This window comes from Aulonocara sp. 'chitande type north' Nkhata Bay, linkage group LG10 (genome assembly GCF_057382095.1).
Source record: "Aulonocara sp. 'chitande type north' Nkhata Bay isolate Kocher_YH1m ecotype deep benthic linkage group LG10, A_spYH_male_GT1.1, whole genome shotgun sequence".
Classification (NCBI taxonomy): Eukaryota; Metazoa; Chordata; class Actinopteri; order Cichliformes; family Cichlidae; genus Aulonocara; species Aulonocara sp. 'chitande type north' Nkhata Bay.
Genome location: NC_141353.1, coordinates 2,693,094 through 2,713,879, shown reverse-complemented (window position 1 = coordinate 2,713,879; position 20,786 = coordinate 2,693,094). Strand labels below are relative to the sequence as shown.

The following is a 20,786-nucleotide window of genomic DNA, read 5'->3' as shown; positions in this document are numbered from 1 at the left end:
CACACTTCACTGCTGCGTAGCTAGTGAAAGTACCTGCAAACAAGCTAGCATTTTTCATGTTACTACAAGCAAATGTAATAATATGTTAATAATAAGCAATAACAAAGAGACTTTCAGTACAGCTTTATACTCTTCTTTATAACCAGTTTCACACTAGCAACTGCCAGAAACCGCACCCTAACCGTTTGCAGAATAAACACTTTTACTTTGGCAACCAGTGACTAGCAGCAGGTCAGTGACTGTCTCCAGCCCTGCGTTTTTGGGAGCTTTAGCAAACAGTTTCTTTCAGCAACTACTAACAGCTGGTCAGGGGAGTGCACATTTTTCCCTAGTGACTGGTGATTGCCAGATGGTCGCCGACAGGTCTGTGCGACTTGCTTTAAAACTCTTATATTTTCTAAATGATGATTCCATTAGAGTCAAAAAGCAACTAGAGGACAGTAGGCGTGTGCATTAGCACGTCATTGACAAGCACCATCCCGTGCTCATTGCAGTGTCCTCAGCTCTAACTTTTTAAGTCCCTTTTCTAAACACCAAGTTTGTGATGCAGATTTCACAAACTGACATCACACTACGTCCATTTTTTACCATCTGTGATCTTTAGCTAAATGTAATCTTTTGTATGGGTTTTTAAATGACTTGCATAAGTGGTTTATTTCTGTGTCTGTTTTCAACTAACAGATGCGTTCCACTAAAAAGGTGTCGGTGTGGCCCGTGGCTTTTGTGGGTGGCCTGCGTTATGAGTCACCCAAAGTAAACACCTTGGGGAAGGTGTTTGGCTGGAAAACTGTATTTGACCCGCACCGGCCCTTTGCTATTGACATGGCTGGGTTTGCGGTGAACCTGCAGCTCATTCTGTCCAAACCTCAGGCTTATTTCAAGCTGCGTGGGGTAAAGGGAGGATATCAGGAGAGCAGCTTATTAAAAGAGCTGGTCACTCTCAGTGACTTGGAGCCTAAAGCTGCTAACTGTACTAAGGTAAGAAGAGGAGGCTTTCTATATGTTTAAAATGTCATGCAATGCCAGTGAAATGACAATGAAACAAGCTGCATCTGGAAATGCTGGTAGAATAAGAAGACGAGTCTTAGGATCTTGTGTTGTCAGAAGAATTTGTTCTTAAAGTCATTAAACTGTCAGCTTAGCGCCAACCCTTTAAGCTCAGAGGCTCATTTTAAATATGTTATGTTCTGCGTCTGGATATTGTGTAGCAGATATGAGGCAGCCTATTACCAGCAAACAGCATTTCTAGCCAAAATGTCTGTATTAGTATCTCATCATATTGAGTATTTTTTTGCTCGTCCATGCCTTTCTCCTTACCTCTAGGTATTAGTATGGCACACAAGGACAGAGAAGCCTGTGCTGGTAAATGAGGGCAAGAAAGGATTTACAGACTCTAACGTAGAGATATGACATCCTTCACGTGACACAGGTAATAACGGAGATTTAGAAATGCAAATTACTGCATTTCAACACAGTGATTACTTTGGGTGTGCGGGAATGGAAAAGCAACTTCAAACCCAAAGAATATGGGCACCCAGAATACACACCTAATTTGAAATGAATGTCTGACCTTTGTATGTAATACATTTTCAAAGCAATTCATTTTGTCTTAGTGGACCATCAGTGCATAGACCTGAAGAAATAGTTCACCGGGGTTTTTAGTCATAGTTGCCACTATAAGACTTTAATGATAACTGAACAGATGGCTAATACGGCTATCAGACTGGCCGCTCCCTGATTTCCAAAGGGGCTGCCGCATTGGATGTCTGCCCAAGTATCTCGGCGTGGGTCTGGCACAAGAAGCTTGTGACCCCCTGAGGTTGGGTTTGTGACTATGCGGCAATTGCTCATTGTTAACCAGCTAACATTTACATGCCATTTCAGCCAGATTAACATTTATGATAACGTATCTGTATCTCATTGTTCTTCTAACAGAAGCTGTACTGACCCCCAGAATTCTTCAAACTGTTGTTCAATGTTGTTAACGTCACCAAGTTTAGTTGCTAGAGAGGAGAGGAGCTGCGTGTCTGCCTGTCTGCAGCGTGCTGTGTGAAGTTATGTCAAATAGAAACGGCAAAGATTGCACTGTTGTTATTGATACTATTGCAAATGAGCATCTACATTTTTAGTATCTATTGGTATCTGAGAATTTTTTTTTATGACAGCCATAATAGAAACCCTGTTTCTAGGTCAAGTATCTACTTTGTTGGATGAGGCTTTTCTCTTAGCTCTGCTGTATTTTAATAAATTCAAGCCTCCAAATAATATTCTGCCCCTCCAGATTGTTATCAGTGCCAAAACAGAAATGTCACAGGAAGTCAAATTTTGCCTTAAATTTTCAATAAATTTGGTTTTCTAGAATTTTTGCAGCTATTGAGACAAATGTGTGATACATATCCATAGTTAAACAGAAGTAGTGACCTGGATGAGCTCCCTTCTCTTATATTTTCCCACGCGTGGAATCACAGATATTACAGGTTGTTTCAAATGTTTTTTAGAAGCTTTTTTAGAAGTTTTTTTATTGAAATGAAAAACATTAAAAAAAAATAATATTTAAACAATATAAATAAAAACACAATTTAAATATTTACTAATATTTTTCAAAACCTCTCAGTTTAAATATTTGATATGTTTTCTGAGTTCTATTGTGAATAAAATATAGGTTTATGACATGCAAATCAATAGATTCTGCTTTTATTCACATATTAACCTGTAATATAGTATAGTTTGTTCTTTGTTCATATTTTGCTTATAGAACTCTTTTGAGTTGTAAAAACTATTCCCACAGAAATATTTTGAAAGGCTGTTTCTCCACATTTCTCTTAAAGCTTTCACACTACTGTTGATCACTGAAGTTGCCTTGATTATTGTCATATTGACCTTGGTTCTAATGTGGGTTTATAACTTTTGGGACATTGGGCACCATAATTATTTTGACAATATACCCTCCAACATGGTGTCATAGTTCATTCCATGGGGCTTTGCATGTCTTACACTATTTTTCTCAAACAAGTCAGACAACATATATTGAACACAGGCAGCTGACTGTTTTCTGCTGTCTACAGCATGTAAAAAATGTTCTACTGACACATTCAGTGTGACTGAAGTGAAAGAGCCAGTGTGTCCATACAGAAGAAAAGTATGATGTGAATATGTGAGTGGAGTGTCAGAAACGAAACGAGGGACAGTGTCAGCATATGTAACAAAACCACTTTTCATTTACCAAACCCAGGTTACTGAGCTGAGAGGAAACGTATGGTCTAGACTTTTGTATGAGTGTTGTTCAGTTTGTATTTCTGACTGGGTAGACTTTCAGTAAACAAACGTCAGATGAAAATTGTTGTCACAACAAAGTCCCTGAAGCCATTTCTGAGCTCTCTAAGGCTACGTCCACACGTACCCGGGTATTTTTGAAAACGCCGATTTTTCTAACATATACACACACAGTTACTGTCCCTCCACACATACGACTCGGTTCTGCTTCTATGCCCCAGCTTTGTTTACTATTTCCCACCGAGGCTTCTAGACTTCTGATTGGCCAACATTTCTACAGGTTAGGAATATATCGCCACCTGTTGCTTTGGCATGTTCATAGCACCGTTTTCCTTCATTTCTGCGTTTACGTGTGGACGGGATTATTTTTTAAAACGAAAACGGAAAATCTCCGTTTTCAAAAATACCCGTGTACGTGTGGACGTAGCCTAAAATGGATAACCATTGACTTTAGCATAATATGAAATAATGTGTATTTACTGTTGGAAATGTGGATCTAATCTGAAAGTTATCCATATTTTTATTTTTATAGTTTTCCTTTTGAGTTTAGATGCATGGCCGATTCTCTGATGTATATCTGTTTCTACCTGTGCTGATGCTAGCATGGCTAAAGCTAGCCAAGCAGAAGTAAAATGTGAAGCAAGACAGAAGGATATACTCACACACACCAACGAGCACAGCAGATGTAACAAAAATATGTTGACATCAAATAGTATGTTGTTTGAAATCTATATGAAAAAATTACATATCTAGTTTTTCAAACATTATTTTCTTTTTCTTTTTCACAATGTTATCCAATTGTTCTAATTAGTGTGTGATTAGCCTTAGTGCCCTAGAAATCATTTTTATATAAAACTAAAAAGGACTCGCAAATATGTTTGAGGATAATACCTCAACTTTATGATGAATTGCTAAGTCCTAAATTTGATGCCAGTGGTTGGTTTTAAAAAAGCCCCAACAATCTAAAGATCCATATGAGCAACACTTGGCAATAGTAGGGAGGAAAAACTCCCTTTTAATGGGAAGAAACCTCCAGCAGAACCAGGCTCAGGGAGGGGCGCCATCAGTGATTTGTTCACTGACAATTTTTTTCCTGCACCCAATTTTTTAACCACTATAAACTAGAGATGGACCGATCCGATATTACGTATCGTATCGGTCCGATACTGACCTAAATTACTGGATCGGATATCGGAGAAAAATAAAAAATGTAATCCGATCCATTAAATATCACGAAAGCACCTCACAAAACTTGCCACACGCCGTAACTCACCTCAGAACGTTAGCACTCGGAGCAGTATGCATCACGTGATAGAGCGGCTGTGGCATGCGGGACCTGTCGGTGGTCTGGATAGCATTTGGAGCTTCGCTAGCAACCCGGCATTTCATCTCCGACAAAGTTATCCCGAGAGAAGTAAAGCAAGTGTGTAAGTCCATCTCTGAATGTTTGTAAAGCATTCCTGCGTTAAGCTTAACAAACGATATATGGAGCGACTGCCTCTTCTTGCTGCTACTTCAATCATGAAACTGCTTAACGATCAGCTGATCGGCTTTTCTGTCGCGAGTCCGTGTCTCTAGTTTGCTTTTGGCCCACTTTACACCAGAAAGAGGAAACCAGCAGATAAACAACAGCAGCACGTTTAAGCTTGATAAGCTGTTGTTACAATTTATTTAATATTACTTTCTACTCCAGGATCTTTTTCTACGTAGGTGACGCTGGTAACTGTGCAGGGGCGGATCTAGCAAAGTTTAGCCAGGGGGCCGATAGGGCATGAACAGGGAAAAGGGGGCACAAACATACATACTTTTCTTTCTTATTCTCATTTAAAATGTCTAGCTTTTAATAAATAATTATCTGACACCCAAAGTTTTAATTTGATGCAAAATGAATAGAAGTCAATTACTGTATATAGTAACTATTAAGTCTAATATATATACCCTAGTAAGCTATAGTACTTTTTCCTTTGGGAAGGTACCATCTGTGCAGTCTGCAATTTTGTTGAAGAAAGATGTTGAATCTATTTAATATTTCTTGAAAAATAATTGATTTCTGTGCATTTTTTTCCACACTGCATCAAATTAAGGTTGATTACGTCGATTAAGCATCATGAGGTGGAGCGTGAGGGGTGGTTCCCTATTTTTTATTTATTTATTTTTGTTGTTGCTGGGAGTTGGAACACTATTAGTTAGGTTGCTTAATATTTACGCTAAGTACTCTTTAAAATACCAGAATAGGGAGGATGGTGTAGGTTTAAGTTTATTAGATTGATCAGTATTGCTGAACTATAAAAATTTTTTTTTGCATACAGGTATAACAGAATAGCTTTAGTGTAGTTGTTGTTTTAAACTTGAGTATGAACTTATACAAAATGCAGCAAGATATTTAAAAAACAGTTTTGTTGATTAAAAAACACTATATCGGATTCATATCGGTATCGGCAGATATCCAAATTTATGATATCGGTATCGGACATAAAAAAGTGGTATCGTGCCATCTCTACTATAAACATGTAGTTGTATATAAATATGATTTTTAAGACACAATGTTGAAACGAGTTAGGTGAAAAGCCAAAGCAGCCACTTTTGCTTCTTCTTTTTTTATTTAGTTTCAGTTTCGAGTTCAGATAGCTTGATAGTATAAATTTGCTGTCTGTCTTTCTTTGCAAAGAGTCATGTAGAGACAGTCGGTGGCAATAAGTCCTTTTTCTTCCTTGTCTTGTTCTTCTGTGTCTTTTTCTTTCAGAGGCTCCCGCAGAGAGTTTGTGGTCTCATAAGCTCTCCTGTGATATTTAGAGCTTGAGCTAGCCTCATAAATTAGTCAGTAGCTTAATCTGATACAAATCATGTTTTCTGTTTGTGTGATTAACACAGTCCCTGAAAGAAATAAACAATAAAGATGCAGTATCATGAGAGAAAATCTTGAGAGAAAAAAAGATGGGGAAAAACTGCACGCATAGCCTTCTGGATAAACCCTCAACTACAGAGTGTTGTAATAAACATAATGACATAGGTAAAATGAACGTTGGATGAGAGACTGTCAGAATAAAACAGGAAACATACTGAGATGCAGACTAAAACACACAGGCTTGACACTGGAACTGGGGGAAGTACAGACATGCATGCACATAACAGGCAGGGAAGACATGGAATGAAACACAAGGAGGGGAACATGGGAACAGGAAAGGGAGACGAGCCACAGAGGGAGACACGGACATAACACAGGAAACATATACAAAGGACTGACAGGCTCTCACAGGAGATACAAGAGGAACCTAATGCAAGAAACCATAAACAAGACTGACTGTAAAACTTTAACTGAACCCATCCTTAAAATGGAAAAAGTGACAAAAACCCTGATGCATAGCACAGTTTGTCCAGCCAACATTTAAGAAGGCTGTCCAGCATACAGTGACATGGTATTGCAGACACCCGTGAAACTTTCTTTTTAGAATAATTTTTTCAACCAAGATTAGATAATGAGAAAGAAGATCAGCTGATGAACATTCAGCAATCATTTAAATGGTGAATGTTAGCTGGCACCACAAAAGTCCTAATTTATTGCATTTAAATGAACACTCCTTCAGGTGTTGTTGAAACAGCTATGTTAGCATTTGGCGCATACACAGTAAAAAGAAATCGATTGAAAATATATGCAAATCTGGTAATAATTTCACCATTATTAATATATATTAATGAGAAGAAGAAAAGAAAAGATGGAACGTTGCCATTCTTGCATAATAATATCAGCCATCTCCATCTTTTTCAAACATAAAGGAGACTGCTAATTACCGCTTGTTAATATGTGAACCATTTGCACTTGTGAAAATTACAGGTTTATAAAAATAAACCTGTAAATTCTATACATGATTTTAATGTCATATTTATGATTCTTTACGAGCATCTACAGACAAATTCCCCGAGGTAATTCTTTTCCATGCAGTGGCAAAACAACATAGCCCTGTGATAGACCACTGAGCCTGTCTCTTCCCCTACATCAGCTAGGATGCAGGCTCACATGGCTCATTGGACAAGTTATGGATTACTTATAAAAACAAATTAGTTACAATATTAGAAACAGGTCATTTAAAGCCTGTGCACACAGATTATATTGCTGTATTTTTAAAGGGATTATATACAAACAGTGTTTGGCAGAACCTGTACTTAAAAATCTGAGGTTTCGCATTGTAATTATGACACATGGAAGTCAGTTTGCATGCTACTGCCATGCTGGAAACTTGGGAGTATGATATTTTGAACATCATATTGCATTGATAAAGCTTTACATGGCCTCTATCATGGCTAATAATTCATTTTCTTTTTTTCCTGATTGCACTTATTAAGTGTAAACTTTTTTGTTTCAGGGGAGGAATGTTTCTACTGAGCTCTCCCTGGATTCAAACCAACCTGAGCTCCGAAAAAGCAACAGTCACGGTCAAAAGTATTACCAGGACGCAGCAGCTGTATTTCACCACAGCTTAGCATGAAGCTACGCGTGTCCAGTTGAAGAGGCAGAGCAAAGCCATGTGTGCTTGAGCGACCACAGAGTATCAAAGCACAACTGCACAAAAACGACTGGTGTGTTCTGGAGCAGCACTGAAAGGAGTTTGCCACCTGAGGTCTCCTCTGAGATAAGGGATGTCACATGACTTAGCTGCAGGAAGAGATGGTACAGCAAGCAATAAAGAGCCTTGTGAGCGACATCAACACCAGCCAACCATCCAATCAGAACTGAATGGGGCCCTTTTGTTTTGATGCAAGCTGGCTGTCGGGGAAAGAGCTGCACAGGGAAATAAAAGAAGTCCTTGTTTCAAGAGAGTCAGCACCGACTGTTAGACAGCACTGATGGGATCTGAGCCCTCCCCCTTTTTGTACTGTACAACAGTGAACCCAGTACTAATTAGGAGCCCTGCTACTTTTGAACATACATTTGCGCACACTGAGCTGTCACACTGCTCACAGACACACATGCACACAAAAACATGGAGCAGTGGCTTATTAACAGCAGCGTCCTCTCTCGCATTCATTTACTACAAGCTTAACATGCTGTAACAGCGCTGACATGCACTCATATTTAAAAGAGGATCCAGTATTGCTGTTAGCCTGTCAAACTCAAAGACTTCCTCATAAGCTAATTAAGACTGCGCTGGGTGAAGGTTTCTTAGCAGTTATTTATTGTTTCAGAGTAATTTGTAGCATTGGTATGTTAGTTGTGAACAGTACGTGTGAGAGTCGATGGAATGTAAAGCCATTACTCTGAAAATCAGAAGTGCATTCTTTCAAATAGCTGTGTTATACATTCTAATTATTCTCACCGTGGATGGAAGGCTTGCGAGTAATGAGTTCATACTCCACTGACTTGCAGCAACACCACTTAAGAATGCAAATGTTCTGTATGACTTTGTATCGTTTTAAGAGTTCTGTCAGTTCTCAGTGTTAATTTGCAGACATTTGAAACATTCAAACACTTGAAACATTGAACTTTGACTTGACTTGATTAGGGTCTGATGCTACTGCTATGTTGCTTGTGTTTCATTTGACAGCTGCTCAAACTACTGCCTCATGAAGCTGATTTTTGCTTTACAGACCTAAGATTGCAGTAACTGCTACTTGATACATACTCAAGTATATTCACATAGGCAATACAGATTTAACAATCTGACACACCGGCCACAGCCAGACTCCCTAAAATTGTTACTCTAAGACTGTAAATTCACAGAACGTGATCATTGCTTAATAATTCTGCTGTATGTGTAAAGATTTATTGTAAATAAGGGTACTGTATGTACATAGGTTTAAACTGCTCCCATACAATCGTGACTCTGTCTTTGATTTAAAGAGTCATGTCTCTCTCTCTCTATATATATATATATGTGTGTGTGTGTGTGTGTGTGTGTGTGTGTGTGTGTGTGTGTGTGTGTGTATATGCCCATTTCACCAGAGTTCTAAATTCGCTTTTCATGGATTTAGACACAGAGATTTCAAAATGTGAGGCAACTGCACATAAATCATATTTCCTTCGTACATCAAGCTGTTATAAAGTAGGATTAGCTATAAAATCTACCAGACTAAACTGTGCCATATTCAAAATGAATCCCGAATGAGCCCCCAATATATATGTAGGTGAAATTTATTGGATTTGACAGAATTTATTGTTTCCCTGTATTTCAATTCCTCCTGATATGATAAACACCTAGTAATACAAAAGAAATGCAAATTTTACATACATACACACATAAACACAAACATTGGAATTGTGACGTGATGTTGGTCACTGGATGTCAGCAGCCATGCCAAGATCAGCCTGATCCTCAAAGTGGACCTTGAAGTCTCCCTCTTGTTCCTCAAACACAATGACCTAATTTATTTGAGTGTGAAAAAAAAACACAGACAAGTGTTAGAGATTTGTTTGGTTTTTGCAATTATAGTACAAAAATACATTAAGAATACAGCAGTTTACAAAGCTAGAGCCAGCAGATATTTAGTATAAAGAGTGTGAAGAGGAGGAAACGGCTAACCTGAGTCGCCCAGAAGGTAACAAAATCATCTTACAAGCAAATATGAATGAAACATACAACAAACAACATGTAAATTAGCTATGGTGATCCTAGGCTGGGCTAAGCTATTGGAAGCCTTGGAAAACCTAAACACATTAATATCGTCAGTCTTCTCGTCTAACACTAGATAAGAGAGAGCAAGTAAGCAGTGTTAATTTTGTAGACCAATAATTTTCATCATATTTTTAGTCAACAACCTTTTTTCTGACAAAAACAAGACAATAACTACATAAAAGCTAAAGTCACAGGGACAAAAACTATGATGATGTCTATTGACTCTTTCATCAATGATTAAAACGGGATGACGATATTATAGAGAGAGAGAGAAATCCAATCAGAACTAATTTAGTTGTGTAGAAAGATGGGACGAGTGGGAGTGATCCAATCAGAAGTATGTCCTTGTGCCATCACTTTAGATGCAAACATATGGAAACGGAGAAAATAAGACACATTGTAACCTGTGTGGCACAACTTTCACTATTACAACACTTTAACAACTATTACACTTCATGTTTTAGTCAAACTACAATTTTTACTCTGAGTATTGCTATCAGTCTCAAGTAGTTATGACCAGATGGCTACACAGCCAGATCCATCCCTGGGTGACATCATGGTGGCTGCAACCATCTTTTACATAAGTCTATATTCTGTCTTATACTTTTTTAAGAAATTCTTTGTCATCTATTTCCTATTCTAGCAAACCTTTAAACCAATCATCTTTCTGCCTCCACATAGCATCATCACCAATGATCGATGAAGCTATGTGGAGGTTTTTTGGAGGACTGCATGCAAGCACGTCTGCTTTGGCTGTGTAGTTAAAGACCTACAAGAAAGGACACAAGCGCTGTACCATTTTGTATTTATGAGAATAAAAAATATTCTAGAACAGAATATTAGCCTAAAAAATTGTGTTGCTCTACTTTTTTATTTAAATTACTTTCAGTTCTTCTGCTGTAATTCTTATATGAAATGATAATCGCTTGCATCCAGGGAAACAATCATACAAAGCCACTATTGCAAAAGCTAACTTAGTATATAAGCAAAAAAAGAAAAGAAATGAAGCAAAACAAAACACAAAGGCTGAAACAGTTTAACAGTAAATCAGGTCACGGTTGTCAGATACAGAAACAAAAGCAATAATTAAAATTCTTAATTAAACTAAGGAGAAAAAAATGTGAAACACATTTACATATTTGAACTTTTGGGATCAACAACTCATTAGAACCAACATTACAAACGCCAACAACAGCTGTTTACAATCATACTGTGACAGCAGATATCACACTACAAGCTCGTTTTATTAAAATTAGCTGTTCTCCGACCTGAAGGATGCATCCATGGACTCTGGATGTAGCTGTAAGCGGCGCTCACACAGACTAACAAAGTGCTACAATCATCATAATTCTTCATTTGCTTCTGAACAGTTATACCTGATTGATTCCACTATTGAGAAAAGGACCTGGGAGGTAGAGAGTCTGCTGGGGGCCAATGGACCAGTAGCGCCCAAGGTTCAACCCATTGATAAACACAACACCTTTCTCCCAGCCCTGCGGATCCCAGACACATACATTTATTAAAACAAATTAAAAAAATAAGTATAAACACACCTGGCTTCTTTATGTATGTTTTTAACATATTTAGATGAGGAAACATTTGACTATTTTAAAAATGCCGCAGACAAAAGATGTTTTATAGTACTTGAAGGACAGCACAAATGGTAATTCTTCAGTGGTTCATTGAATAAGATTACCAACAGATCTCAGATACTTCTGTTTAAAATGAAATAAATTACACCCACAGTATCAGAAGCTCATTTTGCCCCCATTGGCACTCCTTGTAGGAGTTTTGTGTACGTCCACCAGTACCTGCTTTCTAAACTCTCTTCCCTGTAAAATGATTCTCCTTGGTTTAAATGCCCATTCAACATTTCAGTGACACTGAAGGTTTTATTATTTTCAACCAAGTCATTGCATGACCTTCCATTTCTTCTTTCTGAGCCATTCTTTCACGAATGTGCTTCAGATCATTATCCTTTCAAAAAGGTCCACTTTCAGCTCACTTTTCAGATAAACGGATTCACATTACTGTATATTCAGGCGATGCTGAAGAATGCAAAGCTGAATCAATGCCTGCAAGCTACCCAGCGGTGAACTGGCAGTAATTTGATTTTCTTTACAGTTAATTTTGTTATTTCAAATAATTTGAAGAGCTTTTTATACCCTCTTCCAGATTGAAGACTCACAGGCAGACACTTCAACAGGATAGAGCACAAAAGATCCTAATGACAGACATTTAAAAGTCAGTTTCCACCTGCTACTCCACAAGGAGGTTTCAGTCATCGGAATTCCTTCTTCTAATTTATTGGATTTCAAGGTGTAACAATGTGATTAGTCTTTTCCGTTCATTTAAATGTCATTTACTTATTTTTTAACATAGCTGTTTACTTACTGGCAGCTTCACAAACGTGTCACTTGGATACCCATATGCAAACAGTCTGCCCATGAAAAATCCAGGGAAGCTGGGTGTTTCAGAAAGACTTTTCCAGGGTGCTTGATAAAGACTGAAATAAGGCCACATCAAACACACTATTACAGACAAAAGCAAGTAATATGCAGCGTATTAGATTTAATAAAGTCTACAAACCTATCAAGGAAGCTGGGTTTCATATCCAGGCTGTATATTGTAAAATCTCTCAAGGGGATATTGTTTAATAAAATGTCTCCCACTAGTCCTGCAAAAACACAAATCGAAATTGGCTTGCCCTCTACAAACTGATTGCTTGAGTGATTTAAAAGCAGGCAGAGCGATGAACAGCAAAAATTTCAGTCAGTCACCTTTACGTTGCTTGTCAAGCTCCCTTCCCTGGTGAACTCGTCCACAGTTCTCCACCAATAAACTCAAGGTACGACGTCCCTGTAGGGATCAATCACATTTATGTTTTTTGATCGTTTTAACAGCCAGACAGCTGCCTCGCCAGCATCCATCACACTGAATGAAGCCTTTCTCTTCACTGTTCAACTTGATATCATACCTTACCATCAGGAACCGCCAGCTCCAGACTCTGGCGCTTGAAAAGGCCAATGTAGCTTCTGTCTACAAACACCTGGAGTAAAAAACATTAGTGTCAAATAACTGTAGTAATTTAGTTTAAACTGTGTCCTGCTGGAAGGCACCAGAGCAACGCTCCACCCCTTTTTCTTTGAAGAATGAAATATCCACTTAAGCCGAAGTTTAATTGGTTGGTCCTCACTTTAAGAGCATTTCATGCAATAAAACTGGTAAAGACAGCATGAGTGGTCAAACCTGTCAGTTTAATATCTCAAACCAGATCTACTAATATCTGGGCCAGTGCTAAACCCTCTTTTAGGGCTTACCAAAAAGGCCGAGTGTCAGTGCTGTAGGGCAAATTAGCATGATGATGCATTTACAAAAGTGTGTCCATGGAAGTGGAAAGATCATATGGTGATGCAAACAGTGAGCTATCTTTATATCCAAAGATGCAGTCAGCTTATTTTAGTAATTACCTGACAAGAGGTGTACAAATTAGTGTCTAAAAATAAAGGCCTTTGATGAGGGAGTGCAAAAGAAGCGAATGAGGGTCTGACAAAAATAATACAATTTAAGCTAATGCTGTACACATGGTTCTTTATGAAAACAGTGTGACTATGTAGAGAAATGAAAAGAAGAGGAAGAAGAATCAGGATGATTTTCTTTGGGGGGAACTCATCTGTGAAAGTGCTAAAACTGTGTGAGTTTGAGGACTAAGCCTCAGGTGGACCTCAGGATTTATCCAGAGGAGAGCGGCGTTATGATAAACCATAACCCTGAATTAACCTGAAACCATGGGACCTGCATGATGTGCAGAAGAACACTAAACATTATTTACCAGAGAGATGTTTAGATCTCTATGTATGTGACTAAAAACACTGTTCAGTTCACTTCTGTTTGGTTTCAATTAAATAATAGACTGAAAGGGAGTCTGCAAGCATGCAGGTCGAGGACAGGGCCAAGGTTTTAGCAGTGTGCTCAGCTTTGACTGATCCAATTAATGCTTACTTTAATAAATATCTAGCATTATATGTTATATATATATAAACAATGGTAATTTGCACAACTGCAATATCCAGACAGGTCAGGAACTATAATGGAATTACAAGATTTTGTAATCCTTTTTTTATTTGTGGAAAAAACAATGAACTGTCTGAAGATTTTCTGCACACCGTAGGAGCACAAATCTCAGATTTACACAGTGGAATAGTTTGTCATAAAGCAGTCCTCCTCTGGCTCAATCCTGCGCTGCACCTGAGCTGTCAGATATAGCTGTGGCTGACATTAACTTTGAGAAAATTGGTAGAATTTAAAATTCACCAGAGAATATGTGAGGGAGAGAAGCCCATCAAGTGTAGAGACAGAGCGGGCAACTATCCCGCAGGAACAAATGAAAGTGAGAGAAGAAAAAGCTGGAAACGACATCCACGAGCAGAGAGCTGTAAACAATACATAAGAACTTGTGAAGATGGTCAAACAGATGAGTTTAGGTTTATAACTTCAGTGTGACATTTGATCACATTTGTTCAGTTGTTGAATAACGTAAGCAGTTCTGACATCGAACTGAAGTAAGCTGTTGGTAAACAATTCACAACTGAAATATGTGCCTTTAATGGAACTACAAGATTTTGTAATCTTGAGTAACAGTGAGCGAACTGGACAGAGTCACTGTTTCCCAGTGTTTTTGCTCTGCTAAGACCTCAGTCAGGGCTAAAGTGGCAAACTCTAGAGGAAAGTGTATAAAATGTATATTCCCCAACATGTGCTAGCTGACCACTCAGAGGTAGTGTTTGCAGACAAGTCGGCATCTCAGTACAAACTACAGGTGGCCCTGGCAACAGTGACCAAAGCAATCACAGCACTCAGATAACTGGTTACCATGAAGTCACTGATTGTCTTTTTCAGGAATGAATAGCTTATACTTAACAGCTTAACAACTCACAGCCGGCTGCGAAATATTAATTTTCTTATAATGACCAGCAGTTGCCGCGTGGTTGTTAACTTGTCTGTTGGCCTGTGTGACTGATGTAAACTAGGTTAACTGTCCTCTGGCTCCTGCTTATATTTGATCGTTCAAATTTTCAGCAAGAAGGAATCATTTTGTTCTTGCAGGGTTTTTTCTTATTATTTATTTATTTGCTGTTCATTTTATGAACAATATCAAAAATGTTTAATGAATGAGCTATTAGGAGGATATTTTTAACCCTTGGACAGAGTCTGGTTAGCTGTTTTCCCATATTTGCAGTTTTTCTATGCTGACTATCTTATGCCACTAGGTTTAAGATAAGATAACCTTTATTAGTCCCACACGTGGAAAATTTGTTTTGTCACAGCAGGAAGTGGACAGTGCAAAAGTTATGACGCAAAAATTAGAATACAATAAGAATAAATACAGTACACAGCTGTACAGAATAGAATAAAATAATATACTATATACAGTAGAATAAAATAGAATAAAAATATACAATAAGATAAAAATAGAATACGAATGCTATATACAACTGAGTAAAAATACAACGATGCCAGAAAAGATTATTGCACTTAGTGTTATTGCACATGTGTGGATGTGTGTGTTTGTTCAGTTAAAGTTCAGTTCATATTTAACAGACATATATCTTTTAGCAGTAAGACATGACTTCCTTGTTTTTAATAAATTTGTTTTCAGCAGCTACAAACACATTATGGAAGCTAAGCAATTAGCTTATGGATAAATATCATGCACATGTATAGTGTGCATTAACTCACCAGGGCACGGTCTCTGACATTGTCCCCTGACTGTAACAGCCCTCCCCTCGTGATGATAGTCTCATACAGAGTGTAGCCATAGGACTGTCCATTTCTGTTGTTCACGGGTAGATTTTCCATGTTTACTGGTTTGGTGGACTTAAATGGCTGCAGAGACAATTGAAACTGTTGAACTGTCTGAAAAGCAAAATTCTTTACATTGCAGGATACGTACGTCACAGATAATCTCACATAAACGTACTCCTTCTGTGAAGCTTAAAGCATCCCATAATGAAAGGTGCTGGTACATAATGGCTGGTTCATAAGCCTCCCTGTAATGCAGGACTGGCATGTCCGGGAGACTGTCAGAGCCTCCTGCTGCACAGAGAGGCAAAGAGGTCAGTAACTGAATAAAATAATGTGCTGCATATCTCGTGTTTTTCTTACTGTTTTTGTATCGGGAAAGTAAATCCCTGAGAAGATGGTACTTTGAAGTGTATTCCCCAGATTCAGACAGAGGAGCGTCATAATCTGCGGAACATCAACAGTGTGCGAAAACTGTCATTTGCTGCCACCTGCTGGGTGTTAAGGTCAACAGTACAGAACACGACATTTTCCAGCTCTCATACGGCAGTTATTAATCACTCAAACGTCTTTGTGAATTTGCATGAGAGTCTATTTGAGACTGAGCACAGTACAAAGGAACCAACCATAGCTGGGGACTAAAGCTCTGTATGAGGGATTGGCGAGTGCTCCGCTCATGAAGCCAAAACTGGATCCTCCGTGGAACATGTACAAGTTGACAGACATGCCTCTCCTCAGAATTTCCCTTACAGTGGATACCATATCTGACAAGAAATGAGACGTGTTCACAGTGTTTAGAAAAATGGATTCATGCAAATACAAATTTTGAATCCCGAAACTCTTCTGACTCATTTTCTTAAATGCTTTAAGTGACTCATTCAAAAGCAGCATGACCCTGACATTTGCATGTCCACTGTGGGCATGTAGCTGCCATTTCTCATGCAAAAATCTACACTGGGGTGAGAAAGAAAGCACATTTACAGCAGTTTAGAGGAACTGGAGATAGAGTAGCACTAGTGAAACAGACAATAACGCTACCCTTTGATTGGTTTTACTCATATATGCATTTCTTTCAAGGGTTAGTAAAGTATTCGTAAAGTAAGAGTATAGATTTCTGTATCCAAATTTCTTTTCACAAGCAGGTTTTCCATGTTTACTGGTTTGGTTGATGTAAACGACTGTTTTTAAAACAAATTTGCTTTAAAGCAGTAATTATAAGACAAAAACCCAACAGATTTCAATTTCCAAATTTGGTTTCTGAAGCAGGAGATTTAGACCGATTTGTATTTCACTGCACAAGCTGCACACAAATGTATAAAAACGAATGAAAGACTAATAAAATAACTACAGGCAATGATTTCCACAATATTTTTCTTTTCATTTTATAAAATATAAGAAGAATTCAATTTGCACAAGACACTTTATGCCTGTTTTTTGCTAATGTAACATCACTATGTAGCATTGGCTTTCAGAGATACTAAGAGAAGGATGTGTACGCTTCTTTTACCACCTCGCTGAATTATGAAGACTCCCTTGAGCGACACTCCATTTTTAGACCACCCAGGTTGATTATGAATAGCAGGGGAGCAACATGCCACTAGCAGCACAGAGAACCCTCCTTACCCTCTGGGGGCAGCACATGGTGGAGCTCTCCCCAGATATCATACCAGCCGGTCCAGTAATCCATCACCATGGTGGGGTTGTTGGGCTGAAAAGCAGCACGCACACAGTCAGCTTGCATCTCCTTACTGTCATCAGTGATGGATACAAGTGATGTGGAAAGGTGAGACTCACCTGGATAGCAGTCAGCTCCTGGATGTTTCTCTGATTTAGCTTCTGAAGCTTCACTGTCCTGAGGGCTACACGAGATTAGGTTAACTCTGTGTGTGCATGTTTATGTTTAGGTGTGTGATTATTAATATACCTCCATCCACACCCCCAGACTTTAACGTTTTGTGCTTGTCTGATGTGAGCAGCAGTTCGCTGATCCCTCTGGATTGCAGAGCCTTTCAAAATAAAACACAAAGGAAGAAGTGAAAATAATCCTACTGATCCGTTCTATCCCATCAAGTTTCATGTGTAGTCACCTCTTTAATGAAAAGCATGTAACTCTGATCCTTTGCAAAGGAGCCATACTCGTTTTCCACTTGCACGGCAATGATTGGACCTCCTTTCTTGAACTAGAAAAACACAAACAAGCATTTTTTTTTTTAATTAAAAAGATTAACAGACTCTGCTTCAGCTGGTATGTTTCCAGCCTGACCTGCAATGGAACCAGTTTTGGTATCAGCTTGTCAAAAAAAGTGTTGACAGCCTGAATGAACCCTGGGTGCGTCGTCCGCAGTCTCATGCTGCTGTCTTGGAGGAGCCAACTGCAAAGACATAGAAAACATGCTCAGTTAACACTTAACAACAGAGCCACAGTGAGTCTAAAATACTGGACAAAGCTTGAGACACTGAGCAAGCCTTTACTTTAAACAAGATGCGACTCTTCCACCCTGATTTCATTCAGAAAGCAAAAATGGCACTTTGTGCGTTAGATCAAGTAACTCTTGTGCTGTCCGGTTAAATTCACTTAAATACAAATCTATTTACTCAGGACAGGCACTGAACAGACTTGCAGTTTAAACTAACGTCCCTTTTCATACCATATGAATATACACACAAAAAAATTCTGAATTTCTACATAAACCTACATACAGAGAACACCGTGACTACCTCGGCAGTCCTCCTAGGTCCAGCTCAGAGGAAATGTAGGGTCCTGGACGCAAAATCACCCACAGTTCCATCTCGGCTGCAAGACTGATATAGGCTCTGAAATCCAAACAGAAAAGAAAATCAACAAGCAACTTTTTCCTGTGCAAACCCAAAGTTTAGACTCACAGTGAGGCTCCATTTCTTATTGTTTGGTGAGTGTGAAAAGTGCCTGGCAACAACACTGGCAGAGGCAGGACCTCTCTCTTCGCTTATCATCGCTGTGCAGTTAATTGCTCGATAAGCTGCTTTTGTTATGGAGATGCTGCTGTTGTCAGGTGGGACTCTCTGCCTCTAGCATCTCCCCTGAGCACTGAGGACTTAGATGATGAGGAGAAAATGAAGAATATATCCAAAATACCTTAGAGCAGGTAATATTGTTAGAGAAGCTAGGAAGGTGGTGTGAAGGATGCTGTGTGGTGATTAATCATATAAGAACATTCTCCTTACTGTAAATCCAGCTGTGTCTGGAAGCTAAAAACCTCTCTTTCCGGCTGGTGCAGATTCCACGGCACATATCTGCAAGGATGGAGGGCGCCCACAGTTAACATTCAGCAGTGACAGTGCTTGTGATTCTAAACTCAATCACTGGAGCAGTGTTCGTACGTAGTGAGGGTATTAATCCCACAGGCTTTCATCTTCATCAGGCGGTCCCTCCAGTAGGCCCTGGGCACACGGAAATAGTGGATGGATCCCCCAATGATGCGGAAGGGCTCTCCCTCGAGGGTGAACTGGGACGTGTTGGCACACAAGCCGACCTTTCGGCTCATCCTCCTCCCCCTTCCCGACATGCTGGAAGAGGAGTTCCACTCAGTGTGTCACAGTCACTTAATGCCTAACACAGGCTATTGTACTCTAACTGACCACATGACATGCTTGGCAGGAATTTGCAGATGTCTTGAGTTGAGCAGGAGGACATCAGACTTCAGTAAACTCATAAGAGCTTCTTTTACATTTTCTTCATCATCCATTAGTTTCTTATTATTCACTTCCCAAAATAAATAAAGTTTCTTATGACAACCGTCAAACTGTGTGTAATACAATGACACTGTTGTACTGTTATAGAAGCCACACAAACAATATTACTATTGAGACTGTTTGAATTGTGTGTCTGTGAAAACTACATCAAGCTGAATCGTTGCATTGAGGGGAAAACAACAGCCTCTTACTGGAACATACGTAACATTTTAAGAACTTACCCAAGATATCTGTACATGATGAATCCAGCAATGCACAGGCAGATGAGTGCATATTTCCTTTTGTGCACATTTCTTATCCTGAGGACAACCATGGATGGAGAGCGAGATCCCTTCTGGCAACATAAGCAACAGTCGAGTTAAGTTCACAGCAGCATCTGTGTGCAGATGAACGCATGATGCTGGTCTGAACAGTGCACCGCCTCGTGGGAGTGCCTCTGCGCGGAGCCATGGAAATCTAACTCACCTCATTAGCAGCAGGGTTTGTCTTCGGTATTGTTTGGCTTGTAAGAACTACTACACAGCTTCCTTTTTCTTTTCTTCTTTTTTTAGAGCTTTACCAGAAAAAACAACAAACAAAATGAAAACATTTAATCCTGAAAAAGTTTCTTCCATCTTAAAAATAGTGTCTAGTAATCTAAAATATAAAAATAACGAGAAATGCGGCAAGTTATATCATATCTCCAAAGTGTTCATTATTTTATCTTCTTTTGAAACTTGTCTAGATGTGTGGAGCTAATTGCATATTGCTGCCCTTCATTCGTCATTCATAACTCATTCTATGGAGTTGCTCCTTATTTCTACATGTGCTGGGGACCATAACAACCCCACAGTGGTGCCCAGTTCATGTTCTTCACTTGACACATGTTGAAATGGGGTATTTTGCTTTGTTTGCCTCTACTATCCCTACCTTTAAGTGCCATTAGTAGTCCAATAGACTCTACACAGGCCTGTACATTTCTTAACCTCTCCCAGCCACTCACGATCCACCCAGGTTCCCACAAGCTCTGTACCACCACAACACTCATATATGACTTAGCTAGTGGCCAGCAAGCAGCAACTCTTGTAAGTGGGAAATGGCTCTTCGATCCCTTATCTTATGACCCCTGTAAATACTTTCCTGATGCGTTTTTTCAACTTTAGTTGCTACTGCTCTGGTTTCAAGACAGAAAAGATGATTATTTGTGCTCCTCAGCAAAGGAAGACAAACCAGGGTTAGCTGTTAGAGCCACTAGCTACAGCTAATTGTTTCTATTGGTTTCATAGTCGGAATAGCCCTGCACACGTAACTTTGTGGTGGTTAGTGGTCGTGTCGATTTTCAATATGCAGCTGTAGAAGCTGTTAGAGTCACGTGTGTAAACCTGCCCTCCT

General features: G+C 39.0%; 2 protein-coding genes across 6 annotated transcripts in view; one reads left to right on the top strand and one right to left on the bottom strand.

Annotated features, from left to right (window-relative positions):
- b3gat1b (beta-1,3-glucuronyltransferase 1 (glucuronosyltransferase P) b) overlaps nucleotides 1–7,770 on the top strand; it is a 58,823-nt gene extending 51,053 nt beyond the window's left edge. For all 4 annotated transcript variants that reach the window (XM_086307801.1, XM_086307804.1, XM_086307800.1 and 1 more), the window contains exons 5-7: nucleotides 682–978; nucleotides 1,324–1,429; nucleotides 7,635–7,770. In XM_086307801.1, the coding sequence (XP_086163927.1) occupies nucleotides 682–978; nucleotides 1,324–1,410 (384 nt within the window). In that variant the 3' untranslated portion in view covers nucleotides 1,411–1,429; nucleotides 7,635–7,770. The remainder of the gene's footprint in view (nucleotides 1–681; nucleotides 979–1,323; nucleotides 1,430–7,634) is intronic.
- Nucleotides 7,771–9,264: 1,494 nt separating this feature from the next.
- On the bottom strand, nucleotides 9,265–19,772 carry LOC147320010 (beta-galactosidase-1-like protein 2). 2 transcript variants are annotated; one of them, XM_086307799.1, is made up of 19 exons: nucleotides 19,637–19,772; nucleotides 19,044–19,229; nucleotides 18,888–18,956; nucleotides 18,402–18,497; nucleotides 17,947–18,055; nucleotides 17,771–17,863; nucleotides 17,608–17,689; nucleotides 17,478–17,542; nucleotides 17,307–17,391; nucleotides 16,310–16,447; nucleotides 16,047–16,130; nucleotides 15,862–15,977; nucleotides 15,621–15,767; nucleotides 12,859–12,930; nucleotides 12,662–12,740; nucleotides 12,471–12,558; nucleotides 12,276–12,387; nucleotides 11,258–11,374; nucleotides 9,265–9,628 (listed from the first exon to the last, which is right to left on the bottom strand). In XM_086307799.1, the coding sequence occupies exons 1-19, from the start codon at nucleotides 19,726–19,728 to the stop codon at nucleotides 9,542–9,544; spliced, it is 1,917 nt and encodes a 638-aa protein (XP_086163925.1). In that variant the 5' UTR covers nucleotides 19,729–19,772; the 3' UTR covers nucleotides 9,265–9,541. The 2 variants fall into 2 exon arrangements, with proteins under 2 accessions (XP_086163925.1, XP_086163924.1); XM_086307798.1 differs by having other exon boundaries at nucleotides 15,862–16,130.
- Between the last annotated feature and the right edge of the window lie 1,014 nt (nucleotides 19,773–20,786).

Coding starts and splice junctions, on each gene's coding strand:
- LOC147320010 (XM_086307798.1), bottom strand. CDS start 19,728: ATGGTTGTCCTCAGGATAAGAAATGTGCACAAAAGGAAATATGCACTC. Junction 18,498..18,887: donor CAGACACAGCTGGATTTACA/GTAAGGAGAATG, acceptor TTTGGATTTCAG/AGCCTATATCAGTCTTGCAG. Junction 12,559..12,661: donor GCTTGACAAGCAACGTAAAG/GTGACTGACTGA, acceptor GTGTTTTTGCAG/GACTAGTGGGAGACATTTTA.